This window comes from Pongo pygmaeus, chromosome Y (genome assembly GCF_028885625.2).
Source record: "Pongo pygmaeus isolate AG05252 chromosome Y, NHGRI_mPonPyg2-v2.0_pri, whole genome shotgun sequence".
NCBI classification, from domain to species: domain Eukaryota; kingdom Metazoa; phylum Chordata; class Mammalia; order Primates; family Hominidae; genus Pongo; species Pongo pygmaeus.
In genome coordinates this window covers 1,130,465-1,145,619 of record NC_072397.2, presented here as the reverse complement: position 1 = coordinate 1,145,619, position 15,155 = coordinate 1,130,465, and the positions used below count along the sequence as shown (strand labels likewise).

General features: G+C 54.2%; 1 protein-coding gene across 4 annotated transcripts in view; it reads right to left on the bottom strand.

The window, feature by feature from the left end:
• Positions 1-1,880: 1,880 nt before the first annotated feature.
• The window catches only part of LOC129025656 (interleukin-3 receptor subunit alpha), a 36,364-nt gene continuing 23,089 nt past the window's right edge, over positions 1,881-15,155 (bottom strand). For all 4 annotated transcript variants that reach the window (XM_054473291.1, XM_054473293.1, XM_054473292.1 and 1 more), the window contains 5 exons: positions 14,984-15,010; positions 8,204-8,318; positions 5,379-5,484; positions 3,041-3,122; positions 1,881-2,168 (listed from right to left, as the gene is read on the bottom strand). In XM_054473291.1, coding sequence (XP_054329266.1) covers positions 2,094-2,168; positions 3,041-3,122; positions 5,379-5,484; positions 8,204-8,318; positions 14,984-15,010 — 405 coding nt within the window. In that variant the 3' untranslated portion in view covers positions 1,881-2,093. The remainder of the gene's footprint in view (positions 2,169-3,040; positions 3,123-5,378; positions 5,485-8,203; positions 8,319-14,983; positions 15,011-15,155) is intronic.

Below are 15,155 nucleotides of genomic sequence, written 5' to 3'. Positions count from 1 at the left end.
GATAAGAGTTCCAGATCAGCCTGGCCAACATGGTGAAACCCCCGTCTCTACTAAAAACACAAAGCTAGCCAGGCGTGGTGGCACGTGCCTGTAATCTCAGCTATTCAAGAGGCTGAGGCAGGAGAATCACTTGAACCCAGGAGGCAGAAGTTGCTGTGAGCTGAGATGGTGCCACTGCACTCCAGCCTGGGTGACAGAGCAAGACTGTCTCCAAAAAAAAAAAGGGCCAGGCACGGTGACTCACGCCTGGAATCCCAGCACTTTGGGAGGCTGAGGTGGGTGGATCACCTGAGGTCGGGAGTTTGAGACCAGCCTGGCCAACATGGAGAAACCCCGTCTTTACTAAAAATACAAAAAATTAGCCGGGCGTGGTGGTGCACGCCTGTAATCCCAGCTACTCAGGAGGCTGAGACAGAAGAATCACTTGAACTTGGGTGGTGGAGGTTGCTGTGAGCTGAGATCACGCCATTGCACTCCAGCCTGGGTGACAGAGCGAGACTCTAAAAAAAAAAAAAACACAAAAAAAATTCATAGGTCCTTCCTGTGGATTTATCGGTTCAACCCGCAGACGTTGGGACTGTCCCCAGGGGCTGGAGTTGGGCTGGCGGGCTCTCTCCTTGCCAGCCTACCTGCTGCCTGGATTCCTTCTCCCTGCTTTCCTGCGCCAGGCTGCCTGGCCTCCCCCACCACACACAGGCGACGCTGATACCTCCTTTCACCTCCTTTCCTGCAGCTCCAAGTACCCCTGTTTTCGGTTTGGCCCTCACACCCAGCAGAGGCCTAGTCGGGAAGACCCCAATGGGGAGACAGGGCCGGGGGAGGGGGTCAGAAGTCAAGCCAGCATCCATCCAACTCTGGGGAATGAGGGCGGGGACACAGAGGTCAGGCCAGGATGGGGAGAAAAGAGCCCAGGCTGGCCTCGGAGTGTGAGCGTGACTGGACTTGCCAGGGCAGATCCCAGAGCCCCCGCCGGATGTGGGCAGCTCCTCACGTCTGTGGGTAAAAAGGTGTGTGGACACAGCATGTTCAGGGACATCAGAGTCTACCTGGCTACATGAGCCCTGTAAGGTGGCTTAGAAAGAGACAGGCCGGGTGCGGTGGCTCCCGCCTGTAATCCCAGCACTTTGGGAGGCGGAGGTGGGCAGATCACGAGGTCAAGAGATCGAGACCAGCCTGGCTAACATGATGAAACCCCGTCTCTACTAAAAATACAAAAATTAGCCGAGTGTGGTGGCAGGTGCATGTAGTCCCAGCTACCCAGGAGGCTAAGGCAGGAGAATTGCTTGAACCCTGGAGGTGGAGGTTGCAGTGAGCTGAGATGGCTCCATTTCACTCCACCCTGGGTGACAGGGAGACTCCGTGTCAAAAAAAAAAAAAAATCCATGCAGCCAGCGTCATGTGTACAGCCGGGGGCCGGAGAGGACAGGCAGGCCAGGCCGGGCATCTGGCACTCTCGGAAAGCAGCAAAGCTGATGTGTTTCTCAGAAGTCCTGGAGGAGCTAGTTATAAAACACTGGAAGCTGGGCGCGGTGGCTCACGCCTGTAATCCCAGCACTTTTGAGAGGACGAGGCAGGCAGATCACCTGAAGTCAGGAGTTCAAGACCAGCCTGGCCAACATGGTGAAACCCCATCTCTACTAAAAATACAAAAATTGGCCAGGTGTGGTGGCAGGTGCCTGTAATCCCAGCTACTCCGGAGGCTGAGGCAGGAGAATTGCTTGAACCCGGGAGGCGGAGGTTGCAGTGAGCTGAGATTGCATCACTGCACTCCAGGCTGGGTGACAGAGCGAGACTCTATCTCCAATAAAAAAAACCGTGGAAACGGTCTCTCTAGTAGTGTTGGAGGAACGGGGCTGAATCCAGAGACGGGGGCCAGTGAGTGGGTAAAAAAAAATCACTTTATCATGAAATAAACACACAAAGTTCTGTTCTTTCCTCTTCCTGGCAGCTTCGGACTAAATTACACAGGCATCTGCCATGCCCAGCACCCATTAGGAACGTCCATTCCTGGGCTGTGTGCACAGGTCCAGCAGCCAGTCTGTGCAGGCGCCTGGCCCGGCCAGGGAGATTGAGACAGGCCCTGAACCCCAGTCTCAAGTTTTCTGCACGACCTGTACTTCAGTCACCAGACACTCCTCCAGGCCGGCTTTGCCCGCCTCCCAGACCACCTGCAGAGACGAGAGGAGGAGGCAGGGTGAGTCGGTCACCCCCAGGTAACAGAGCCCACGTCCTGATCCGCGGGGGCCTGTCCCATCTCATGCTCTGCGGGCCAGGCGTGGTGGCTCACACCTGTAATCCCAGCACTTTGGGTCGGGCGCGGTGGGTCACGCCTGTCATCCTGGCACTTTGGGAGGCCGAGGCGAGCAGACCACGAGGTCAGGAGATCCAGACCATCCTGGCCAACATGGTGAAACCCCATCTGTACTAAAAATACAAAATTAGCTGGGCGTGTTGGTGCATGCCTGTAATCCCAGCTACTTGGGAGGCTGAGGCAGGAGAATCACTTGAACCTTGAACCGGGAAGGTGGAGGTTGCGGTGAGCCGAGATTGCAGCATTGCACTCCAGCCTGGGCAACAAGAGCAAAACTCCATCTAAAAAAAAAAATCTGCTCTGCCCTGGTGTGCAGGGCACGGAGACGGCCCGTGATCACGGTGGGGTTGGAGCCCAGTGTCCCCCCACTCCCTTCATCCTGCAGCTTTTCCCAGCCGCCCACCAGCACCAGCAGACAGGTGTCCAGCCTCCTAGTCCAGGCCATCTCACTCTTGTCGCCCAGGCACAGTGCCGTGGCTCGATTGTAGCTCACTGCAGCCTCCACCTCCCGGGTTCAAGCGATTCTCCTCCCTCAGCCTCCCGAGTAGCTGGGATTACAGGCGCCTGCCACCACGCCCGGCTAATTTTGTATTTTTAGTAGAGACGGAGTTTCTCCATGTTGGCCAGGCTGGTCTCGAGTTCCTGGCCTCAAGCGATCCGCCCGCCTGGGCCTCCCAAAGTGGCCACCACGCCCCCAGACCCGTCCCACGGCAGAGAAAAACAACATACCAGCTTGTTGTCTTCGAAGCTGTCACCAATGGGGTCTTTCACGTGAGGGATGCGGGGAAAGAGTCTCTGCATCACCAGATACCTCGGAGGAAAGAGAAATGGCCCAGCTCTGAACACAGCACCGACCAGCTCATCATCCGGGACACAGCATGTCCAGGACAGTCCAGGACAGGAGGTGCCAGGATGGAGCAAAAGACTTAAGTCACCTACTGGAGGGGTCTCTATTTTCCCGGCCCCCGAGGCCCTGACACGCCGCCGACAATCATCGTAGGCAGGCGTTGGTGTCTAATAAGGAGCAGGGCGCTGGTACCGGAGCCACCCAGGGGTGCAGCTGCAAAGACAGACCCTTGGTGCCTCAGGTCACTGAGTTTACGACCTGAGACAGCTTGCAGCAAGGGCCTCCTCCCCCTCTTCCTCCCCCCTCCCTCTCCCCATCCCTCTCTCCTTCCCCCCTCCTTCTCCCTCCTTCCCCCTCCCCTCTCCTCCTCCCCCCCTCCTCCCCCTCCCCACTCCTCATCCTCCCCTCCTCCTCCCCCTTCCCTGTCCCCCCTCCTCCCCCTCCCCTCTCCTCCTCCCCCTCCCCTCTCCTCCTCCCCCTCCCCTCTCCTCCCCCATCCTCCCCCTCCCCTCTTCTCCCCCTTCTCCCTCCTTCTCCCCTCCCCCCTCCTCCCCTTCCCCCTCCCCCTCCCCTTTTCCCCTTCCCCTCCCCCTCCCCCTTCCCCCTACCCCTCCCCCTTTTCCCCTTCCACCCCCCTTTTCCCCTTCCCCCTCCCCCCTCCCCCCTTTTCCTCTTCCCCCCTCCCCCCTCCCCTTTTCCCCTTCCCCTTTTCCCCTTCCCCTCCCCCTTCCCCTTTTCCCCTTCCCCTTCCCCCCTCCCCTTTTCCCCTTCCCCCTCCCCTTTTCCCCCTTCCCCCGGGAGACAGAAGTCACCATGGCACCCATTTGAACCTCTGATGCCCAGCAGGAAGGAAACAGGGCCTGGCTGGTCATGGTGGCTCAGGCCTGTAATCCCAGCACTTTGGGAGGCCGAGGCGGGCAGATCAACTGAGGTCAGGAGTTCAAGACCAGCCTGACCAACATGGAGAAACTCTGTCTCTACTAAAAATAGAAAATTATCCAGGCATGGTGGCACAAGCCTGTAATCCCAGCACTTTGAGAGGCCAAGGCAGGTGGATCACATGAGTTCAGGAGTTCGAGACCAGCCTGACCAACATGTAGAAACCCCATCTCTTTTAAAAATACAAAATTAGCCTGGCGTTGTGGCAGGTGCCTGTAATCCCAGCTACTCAGGAGACTGAGGCAGGAGAATCACTTGAACCCAGGAGGTGGAAGTTGCAGTGAGCTGAGATGGCGCTACTGCACTCCAGCCTGGGCAACAAAAGTGAAACTGCTTCTCAAAAAAAAAAAAAAAAAAAAAGGAGACAGAACCTGGGGTGACCCAGCTGGTGACTGAAAACCAGAGTTGGTCTGCATGACAGATCCTGGCCCATCAAGTAGACAGCTTTGACGTTAGCCCAGGCCCCTTCCCGACCAGAAAGCATGGCCTTCCGCCCTCTGACTATATCAGGCCCGCTGGGCAGGGCAGGGGAGGACTGCAGCTAGCAGAGAGGACTTGGTCCCTGGTCTTTTGTGAATAATTATCAAGGGCCCAGCTGCGGTGGCTCACGTCTGTAATCTCAGCACTTTGGGAGGCCGAGGCAGGGGGATCACTTGAGGCCAAGAGTTCAAGACCAGTGTGGCCAACATGGTGAAACCCCGTCTCTACTAAAAATACAAGAATTAGCTGGGGGCAGTGTTGCACACCTGTAATCCCAGCTACTCGGGAGGCTGAGGCAGGAGAATTGCTTGAACCTGGGAGGTGGAGGCTGCGGTGAGCCAAGATCGTGCCACTGCACTCTAGCCTGGGTGACAGAGCAAGACTCAAAAAATAATAATCATCATAACAATAATGATAATATGGGCCAGGCGAGGTGGTTTACGCCTATAATCCCAGCACTTTGGGAGGCTGAGGCAGGTGGATCAGCTGAGGTCAGGAGCTCGAGACCAGCCTGGCCAACAGGGCAAAACCCCGTCTCTGCTAAAAATACAAAAATTAGCTGGGTGTGTTGCTGGGTGCCTGTAATCCCAGCTACTTGGGAGGCTGAGGCAGGAGGATCACCTGAACCCAGGAGGCAGAGGCTGCAGTGAGCCGAGATCACGCCACTGCACTCCAGCCTGGGCCCCAAGAGCGAGACTCCGTCGCAAAAATAATAATAATAATTCTCAGGATAGTTCTGTGAATAACTTTCAGGGTCACACTGGAAACAAACGACGCCTGCGGATGCCCTCGAGGGCTCACCTTCTGCAGATCAGGAAGATACACACCAGGGCCAGCAGCGTCCCCAGCGCGATCAGCAGCGACGTCCGCCAGGCACGCGTGTTTGCGCCTTCCTCCTGGTCGCACTCTGGGGGGAAAGGACGAGAGGGTCACAGACCAGGGACCGACCTGGGGGGACCGGGGACTGTAAGCTCTCCCCGGGGCCCTGGGAAGCAGAGAGGCGGCTGCCACATGGGGTGGCCTCCGGGGGGCACACCACGGTAGTGCCACCTGCGGGCCACCTGAGTACCGGGACCCGGAGCGACGTCTGGACCTCTCAGCCCCAGCCTGGAACCCTAAGGGAGCTGAAAGACCACCAGGGATCCCTGTCTGCCTGGTGCTCAGGACACGGGGAGCGCCAGGGACTTCCACTGTGCCTAGCAGGCCGGCAGGTGCTTTGGGTGTGGGCAGCGTGGAGGGGCAGCAGAGGTAGCACTGGTGTGCTTGCTTTGAACTTGATTTTGTATTTATCATGGAATTTGTGTGTGTGTGCATGCGTGTGTGTGTGTGTACATTAATTTTTTCCTTTTCTTTTTTTTTTTTTTTTTGAGACAGAGTCTTGCTCTGGTGGCCAGGCTGCAGTGCAGTGGTGCGATCTCAGCTCACTGCAACCTCCACCTCCCGGGTTCAAGAGATTCTCCTGCCTCTGCCTCCCGAGTAGCTGGGACGACAGGCGCCCGCCACCACACCTGGCTAATTTTTGTATTTCTAATAGAGATGGGGTTTCACCATCTTGGCCAGGCTGGTCTTGAACTCCTGACCTCAAGTGATCCACCCGCCTCGGCCTCCCAAAGTGCTGGGATGACAGGCATGAGCCACCGTGCCCGGCCTATTTCTTTTCTTTTCTTTTCTTTTTTTGAGACAGAGTCTTGCTCTGGAGTGCTGTGGTGCAATCTCAGCTCACTGCAACCTCTGCCTCCCGGGTTCAAATGATTCTCCTATCTTAGCCTCCCGAGAGGATTGCTTGAGCCCAGGAGGTTGAAGCTGCAGTGAGCCGTGATCACGCCACTGCCCTCCAGCCTGGGCAATAGAGACAGACTCTGTCTCCAAAAAAAAAAACAAAAAACAAAAAACAAGGATACATCTATGACCTCACCCCCAGAACCTATGACGATAACCTTATTTGGAACGAGGGTGGATCTGTTTGCTGGGACTGCCATAAAAAAGTCCCACAGCCTGGTGGCTTCAGAAAAAAGGAATTTGGCCAGGCGCGGTGGCTCACGCCTATAATCCCAGCACTTTGGGAGGCCAAGGAGGGCGGATCACCTGAGGTCGGGAGTATGAGACCAGCCTGGCCAACATGGTGAAACCCCGTCTGTAATAAAAATACAAACATTAGCCGGGCACGGTGGCGGGCACCTGTCATCCCAGCTACTCGGGAGGCTGAGGCAGGAGAATGGTGTGAACCCGGGAGGCGGAGGTTGCAGTGAGCCCAGATCGCACCAGTGCACTCCAGCCTGGTGACAGAGTGAGACTCCGTCTCAGAAAAAGAAAAAGAAAAAAAAAAGAAAGAACAAAGGAATTGATTCTCCCACAGTCCTGGAGGCTGGAGGTCTGAGATCCCGGTGTGGGCAGGGCTGGTTCCTCCTGAGGCCTCTCTCCTGGGCTTGGAGATGCTGTCTTCTCCTTGTGTCCTCACAGGGTCGTCCCTCCGTGTGTGTCTGTGTCCTCATCTCTTCTGAGGTGTCTTAGGCCATCTCAGGCTGCTATCACAGAATACCATAGACTGGGTGGCTTACAAACAACAGACACTGAATCTCCCACCGTCTTGGAGGCTGGAAGTCTGAGATCCAGGTGTGGGCAGGGCTGGCTCCTCCTGAGGCCTCTCTCCTGGGCTTGGAGACGCCGTCTTGTCCCTGTGTGCTCACAGGGTCGTCCCTCTGTGTGTGTCTGTGTCTTCATCTCCTCTTCTTATGAGGACCCCAGTCCTGTTAGGTTAGGGCCCACCCTACTGACCTCATTTTACCTTAATCGCCTCTTTAAAGACCCCAACTCCAAACACAGTCACATTCGGAGGTCCTGGGAGATCAAAGCTTCAACACACAAATTTTGAGGGAATACAATTCAAGCGATTCTCCTGCCTCAGCCTCCGTGGTAGCTGGGGTAACAGGCATAAGCCACAGCACCCGACCTGATTTTTGTATTTTTAGTAGAGACAGGGTTTCTCCATGTTGGTCAGCCTGGTCTTGAACTCGTGACCTCAGGTGATCTACCCACCTCAGCCTCCCAAAGTGCTGGGATGACAGGCGTGAGCCACTGTGCCCGGCCAGAAGTTCTACTCTGAGGCGATCCTTTTGTTTTGTTGTTGAGATGGAGTCTCGCTCTGTCGCCCAGGCTGGAGTGCAGTGGCGCGATCTCGGCTCAATGCAACCTCCGCCTCCTGGGTTCACACCATTCTCCTGCCTCAGCCTCCCGAGTAGCTGGGACTACAGGCGCCCGCCACCACACCTGGCTAATTTTTTACATTTTTTGTAGAGACGGGATTTCACCGTGTTAGCCAGGATGCTCTCGATTTTCTGATCTTGTGATCCGCCCGCCTCGGTCTTTATTACAAGGCACAGGGGGTGTCTGTCAGTGGGACGACCTTGTTTCCCCTCCACGTTTCCTCTCCTAAGAGCAAGGCGTGAGGTCACCATCAGGTTCAGGGTCCTTTTGGGGATCACAGAAACTGGGGGAGTGAATCTCCTCTCCTTTGCAGGCAGAACACCAAGAAACAATGAAGAGCTGGTGACCCGTAGGCAGGCGGGCAAGGGGGGTGGCCTGTGTTCCCATGACCCAGGATGGCGCACCCCGCTCACCCCACTCACCGAAGCGCTGGGGGGTGCTCCAGGCGCTCAAGAATTCATACACTGTTTCGCGGGCTCTTATTTGCACTGTGTACGTTCCAGGATTGAGCAGCTGGAAGGAGGTTCTGTCTCTGACCTGTGGTTTAAAAGAAAATAAACAAGGAAAGAGGGGCCAGGTGTGGTGGCTTATGCCTCTCACCTCAGCACTTTGGGAGGCCGAGGCAGGTGGATCACCTGAGGTCAGGAGTTCGAGACCAGCCTGGCCAACATGGTGAAACCCTGTCTCTACTAAAAATACAAAAATTAGCCGGGCGTGGTGGCGGGTACCTGTAATCCCAGCTACTCGGGAGGCTGAGGCAGGAGAATCGCTTAAACCTGAGAGGTGGAGGTTGCAGTGAGGTGAGATCGTGCCACTGCACTGCAGCCTGGGCGACAGAGTGAGACTCTGTCTCTAAATAAATAAATAAATAAAATAATAAAAGAAGAAAAGGGGCTGGGCGCCTATGGTTCATGCCTCTCACCACAGCACTTTTGGAGGCTGAGGTGGGAGAACTGCTTAAGCCCAGGAGTTTGACACCAGTCTGGGCAACATAGCAAGACCCCATCTTTACCAAATAAAAAAAAAAAGGAAAAATTACCAGACGTGGTGACACACACCTTTGGTCCCAGCTACTAGGGAGGCTGAGGTGGGAGGATACCTTGAGCTTAGGAGTTTGAGACCAGCCTGGGCAACAAAGCAAGACCCCATCTCTACAAAAAAAAATTTTTGTTTTGTTTTGAGATGGAGTTTCACTCTTGTTGCCCAGGCTGGAGTGCAGTGGCACCAACTTGGCTCACTGCAACCTCCACCTCCCAGATTCAAGCGATTCTCCTGCCTCAGCCTCCCGAGTAGCTGGGATTACAGGCACCCACCACCACGCCCAGCTAATTTTGTCTTTTTAGTAGAGATGGGGTTTCTCCATGTTGGTCAGGCTGGTCTCGAACTCCCAACCTCAGGTGATCCACACCCCCCTCAGCCTCTCAAAGTGCTTAAGCCCAGGAGTTTGACACCAGCCTGGGCAACATAGCAAGACCCCATCTTTACCTAAAAAAAAAAAAAAGGAAAAATTACCAGACGTGGTGACACACGCCTTTGGTCCCAGCTACTAGGGAGGCTGAGGTGGGAGGATACCTTGAGCTTAGGAGTTTGACACCAGCCTGGGCAACAAAGCAAGACCCCATCTCTAGAAAAAAGTTTGTTTTGTTTTGAGACAGAGTTTTGCTCTTGTTGCCAAGGCTGGAGTGCAGTGGCACCAACTTGGCTCACCACAACCTCCGCCTCCCAGATTCAAGCGATTCTCCTGCCTCAGCCTCCCGAGTAGCTGGGATTACAGGCGTGCACCACCACGCCTGGCTAATTTTGTATTTTTAGTAGAGACGGGGTTTCACCATGTTAGCCAGGATGGTCTCGATTTCCTGACCTCATGATCCGCCCGCTTCGGCCTCCCAAAGTGCTGGGATTACCACTGTGAGCCACCAAGCCCAGCCAAATTTTTTTTTAAATGAGTTGACATGGTGGCAAACGCCTGTGGTTTCAGGTACTCGGACGCTGAGGCAGGAGGATCCCTTGAGCCCAGGAGGTGGGTGACAGAGTGAGAGCCTGTCTGAAATTAAAAACCAAAAAAAAAAAGTAGAAGAAAAGACCATTCATATTTGACGGGTACAAAAGAATGAGGCTGCATTGTGATTCCCCAAAATTCATGTGTTACAGTCGTAGCCCCCAGCACCTTACAGTGGGGCCTTATGATGAAATAGCTCGGCCGGGCGCGGTGGCTCACACCTGTCATCCCAGCACTTTGGGAGGCCGAGGCGGGCGGATCACAAGGTCAGGAGATCGAGACCACAGTGCAACCCCATCTCTACTAAAAATACAAAAAATTAGCCGGGTGTGGTGGTGGGCGCCTGAGGTCCCAGCTACTCAGGAGGCTGAGGCAGGAGAATGGCGTGAACCCAGGAGGCAGAGCTTGCAGTGAGCCAAGATGACTCCACTGCACTCCAGCCTGGGCGACAGAGCGAGACTCCGTCTGAAAAAAAAAAAAAAGGTAGAAGAAAAGACCGTTCATATTTGACGGGTGCAAAAGAATGAGGCTGCATTGTGATCTCCCAAAATTCATATGTTACAGTCTTAGCCCCCAGCACCTTACAATGGGGTCTTATGATGAAATAGCTCTTCATGGCAGATGTCATTAAGATGTAGATTGAGATGATGTCATTTTGGATCAGGGTGGACCCTAAATGCAATGACCAATATCCTTAAAAGCAGAGGAGACATGGCCGGGTGCGGGGGCTCATGCCTGTAATCCCAGCACTTTGGGAGGCTGAGGCGAGTGGATCACCTGAGGTCGGGAGTTCGAGATCAGCCTGACCAACAAGGTGAAATCCCGTCTTTACTAAAAATGCAAAAATTAGCTGGGTGTGGTGGCAGGCGCTTGTAATCCCAGCTACTCGGGAGGCTGAGGCAGGAGAGTCGCTTGAACCCGGGAGGCGGAGGTTGCAGTGAGCTGAGATTGCACCACTGCACTCCAGCCTGGGTGACGGAGCAAGACTCCATCTCAAAAAATAAATAAATAAATAAATAAATAAATTAATTAATTAAAAGAAGAGGAGACACAGATGCAGAGGAGAAGGCCATGTGGAGACGGAGGCAGAGAGTGGAGTGATATGGCCACAAGCCCAGGGACCCCAGAGTCCCCAGGAGCTGGGAGAGGCAGTAAGGATCCTCATTAGTCCGTGAAAATGGAGTAATACAGGAGGACAGACAGAGATACAAACAGACAGGGAGAGACAGAGAGAGAGACAGAGATACAAAGAGACACAGAGAGGGGAGACAGAGATGGAAAGAGAAAAACAGAGACAGAGAGAAAAACAGAAACGGAGACAGAGAGAGTGGGTGATGGACAGAGACAGACAGAAACAGGGAGAGACGGAGACAGACAGAGATACAAAGAGACAGAGAGAGGGGAGACAGAGAGAAAGAAAAACAGAGAAAAACAGAAACAGAGACATAGACAGAGAGAGACAGAGATAGAAACGGAGAGACAGAGAGAGACAGATACAAAGAGACAGAGAGAGGAAAAGAGAAAAACAGAGACAGAGAAAAACAGAAACAGAGAGACATAGAGAGACAAAGAGACAGAGAGAGTGGGTGATGTAGTTTGGCTGTGTCCCCACCCAAATCTCATCTTGAATTGTAGCCCTTATAACTCATATGTGTTGTTAGAGGGACTGGGTAGGACATAACTGAATCATGGGGGCAGCTTCCCACCCCACTGTTCTCGGGGTAGTGAATAAGTGTCACGAGATCTGATGGTTTAATAAGGGAAACCTTTCTCTCGGCTCTCATTTTTTTTTGTTTTTTCCTCGAGACAGAGTCTCGCTGTGTCGCCCAGGCTGGGGTGCAATGGCGCGATCTCAGCTCGCCGCAACCTCCGCCTCCCGGGTTCAAGCTATTCTCCTGCCTCAGCCTCCCGAGTAGCTGAGATTACAGGCGCCCGCCACCACCACGTCTGGGTAATTTTTTGTATTTTTAGTAGAGCTGGGTTTCACCATGTGGGCCAGGCTGGTCTTGAACTCCTGACCTCGTGGTCCGCCCACCTCGTCCTCCCAAGGTGCTGTGATTACAGGTGTGAGCCATCGCGCCCGGCGGCTCTCTCATTCTGTGTTGCCCGCTGACGTGTAAGACATGCCTTTGCTCCTCCTTCACCTTCTGCCGTGATCGTGAAGCCTCCCCAGGCACGTGGAACTGTGAGTCCAGGAACCCCCTTTTGTTTATAAATTACCCGGTCTTGGGTACGTGTTTATCAGCAGAGTGACAATGGACTAATGCACGGGGACAGACAGAGGCAGAGAAAGAAAGAGACAACAGAGAAATAATGGGAGAAAGGGAGAGACATAGAGACACAGAGACAGAGAGGGGAAGGGAGAGACAGAGAGAGAGCGGAAGGGAGAGAGAGAGAGGGGAAGGGAGAGAGAGAGAGGAAGGGAGAGAGAGAGAGGGGAAGGGAGAGACAGAGAGGGGAAGGGAGAGAGAGAGAGAGGGGGGAAGGGAGAGAGAGAGAGGGGAAGGGAGAGAGAGAGAGGAAGGGACAGAGAGAGAGGGGAAGGGAGAGAGAGAGGGGAAGGGAGAGAGAGGGGAAGGGAGAGAGAGAGAGGGGAAGGGAGAGAGAGAGGGGAAGGGAGAGAGAGAGAGGGGAAGGGAGAGAGAGAGAGGGGAAGGGAGAGAGAGAGAGGGGAAGGGAGAGAGAGAGAGGGGAAGGGAGAGAGAGAGAGGGGAAGGGAGAGAGAGAGAGGGGAAGGGAGAGAGAGAGGGGAAGGGAGAGAGAGAGGGGAAGGGAGAGAGAGAGAGGGGAAGGGAGAGAGAGAGGGGAAGGGAGAGAGAGAGGGGGGGAAGGGAGAGAGAGAGGGGAAGGGAGAGAGAGAGAGGGGGAAGGGAGAGAGAGAGAGGGGAAGGGAGAGAGAGAGAGGGGAAGGGAGAGAGAGAGAGGAAGGGAGAGAGAGAGAGGGGAAGGGAGAGAGAGAGGGGAAGGGAGAGAGAGAGAGGGGAAGGGAGAGAGAGAGGGGAAGGGAGAGAGAGAGGGGGGAAGGGAGAGAGAGAGGGGAAGGGAGAGAGAGAGAGGGGAAGGGAGAGAGAGAGAGGGGAAGGGAGAGAGAGAGAGGGGAAGGGAGAGAGAGAGAGGAAGGGAGAGAGAGAGAGGGGAAGGGAGAGAGAGGGGAAGGGAGAGAGAGAGAGGAAGGGAGAGAGAGAGGGGAAGGGAGAGAGAGAGGGGAAGGGAGAGAGAGAGGGGAAGGGAGAGAGAGAGGGGAAGGGAGAGAGAGAGGGGAAGGGAGAGAGAGAGAGGGGAAGGGAGAGAGAGAGAGGGGAAAGGAGAGAGAGAGAGGGGAAGGGAGAGAGAGAGGGGAAGGGAGAGAGAGACAGAGGGGAAGAGAGAGAGAGACAGTGAGAGGAGGAGATAGAGACAGGGAGAGGGCTAGAAAGATAAAAAGAGGGGCCAGGCATGGTGGCTCACCCCTGTAATTCCAGCACTTTGAGAGGCTGAGGCAGGTGGATCGCCTGAGGTCAGGAGTTCGAGACCAGCCTGGCCCACATAGTGAAACCCTGTCTCTACTAAAAATACAAAAAAAAAAAAAAAATAGTTAGCTGGGCATGGTGGCGAGTGCCTGTAATCCCAGCTACTTGGGAGGCTGAGGGAGTAGATTCGCTTGAACCTGGGAGGCGGAGATTGCAGTGAGCCAAGATCGTGCCATTGCACTCCAGCCTCGGCAACAAGAGAGCGAAACTGTTTCAAAAAGAAAGATGAAGAGAGGGAAGGAGAAAGGGAGAGAGATGCAGAGATACAGACAGAGAGACTGGGAGAGGGGGAGATACAGACGAGAGAGACAGATAGAGGGAGAATGAAAGAGGGAGAGACAGAGACACAGATGAGGACAGTGAGAGATAGAGGCAGAGAGAGAAAGAGAAAGAGAGGGAGAAAGGGAGAGAGATACAGAGACAGACACGGAGAGAGAGATGGGGAGACGGGGAGCTAGAGACAGGGAGAGAGAGAAAGATGGAGGGAGGGAGAAAGGGAGAGAGATACAGAGACAGACATGGAGAAACAGACAGGGACGGTGGGAGATAGAAACCAGGAGACAGAGAAAGATGGAGGGAGGGAGAAAGGGAGAGAGATACAGAGACAGACATGGAGAAACAGACGGGGACGGTGGGAGATAGAAACCAGGAGACAGAGAAAGATGGAGGGAGGGAGAAAGGGAGAGAGATGCAGAGACAGACAGACAGGAGGGGGGAGATAGAGACAAGGAGAGAAAGAAAGATAGAGGGAGGGAGAATGAGAGAGGGAGGGACAGAGACACAGAGACACAGAGAGAGATAGGGACGGGGAGATACGGACTGGGAGAGAGAGATGGAGGAAGAAAGGGAGGAAGATACAGAGACAGATACAGACAGGGAGGGGGGAGATAGAGACAAGGAGAGAAAGAAAGATAAAGAGAGAGAGGGAGAATGAGAGACGGAGGGAGAATGAGAGAGGGAGGGACAGAGACACAGAGAGAGACGGCAACGGGGAGATAGAGACAGGGAGAGAGCCAGAAAGATACCGGGAGGGAGAAAGGGAGGGAGATTCAGAGAGGGGGAGAGAGATAGAGACGAGAGAGAGAAAGAGAAAGAGAGGGAGGGAGAAAGGGAGACAGATTCAGAGACACAGAGAGAGAGATACGGGGAAAGAGATGGAGAGAGAGACGGGACAGAGAATGCCATGGTCCGGCTGTCTGTTCCTGCAGGTCCCAGACGGGGGCTGGTGGAGGGTCCTCTGTGTGGGATGCTTGTCTGAGGCCTGGGCCACCTGTCTGAATGCTTGTCTCTGCTGGGTAGAGCTATGGTTTGGTAGCTTGTTCCTGCTGGACTTGGGCTGCCTGGCCCAGGGTAAGGAATTTGGGGCAAATAGGTGGACCTCGTTTGGACAGCACCTGGCCAGCCATGGCATCTGGCTCTCACACCTTGGGAGGTGTCATCCCTGACTCTTCCTTTTCCCATCCCTCAATTTGGGGATGGGAAATATCCCAGTTTTGCAAGATCGCAGTAAGGGTGACACTCAGAGTCTGTCCAATGAAAGTCACTGAACAGTGAATAATAATAATAATATTTATTATTAATAATATTTTCATTATTTTATTAATAAGAGTTAATATTTTTATGATTTTATTATTAATAATAAAACTCACCCTTTGCAATGTCAAGTACAGCGGCTGGGGTTAGGGAACACTCACCTGTTCTGTGATTACAGGCTGCATCCTCTGCAAGACAAAAGTAAACAAACTTTTGAGTGTCTGGACCGTCCCTGACAGCCTCCTCCCAAACTCAAATTTCTCCCTCTAGAAAAACCAGCAAAACAGTGGGGGCTCTGGAAAGGCCTTCAGGCAGCAGTGGGGGCAAAATAAT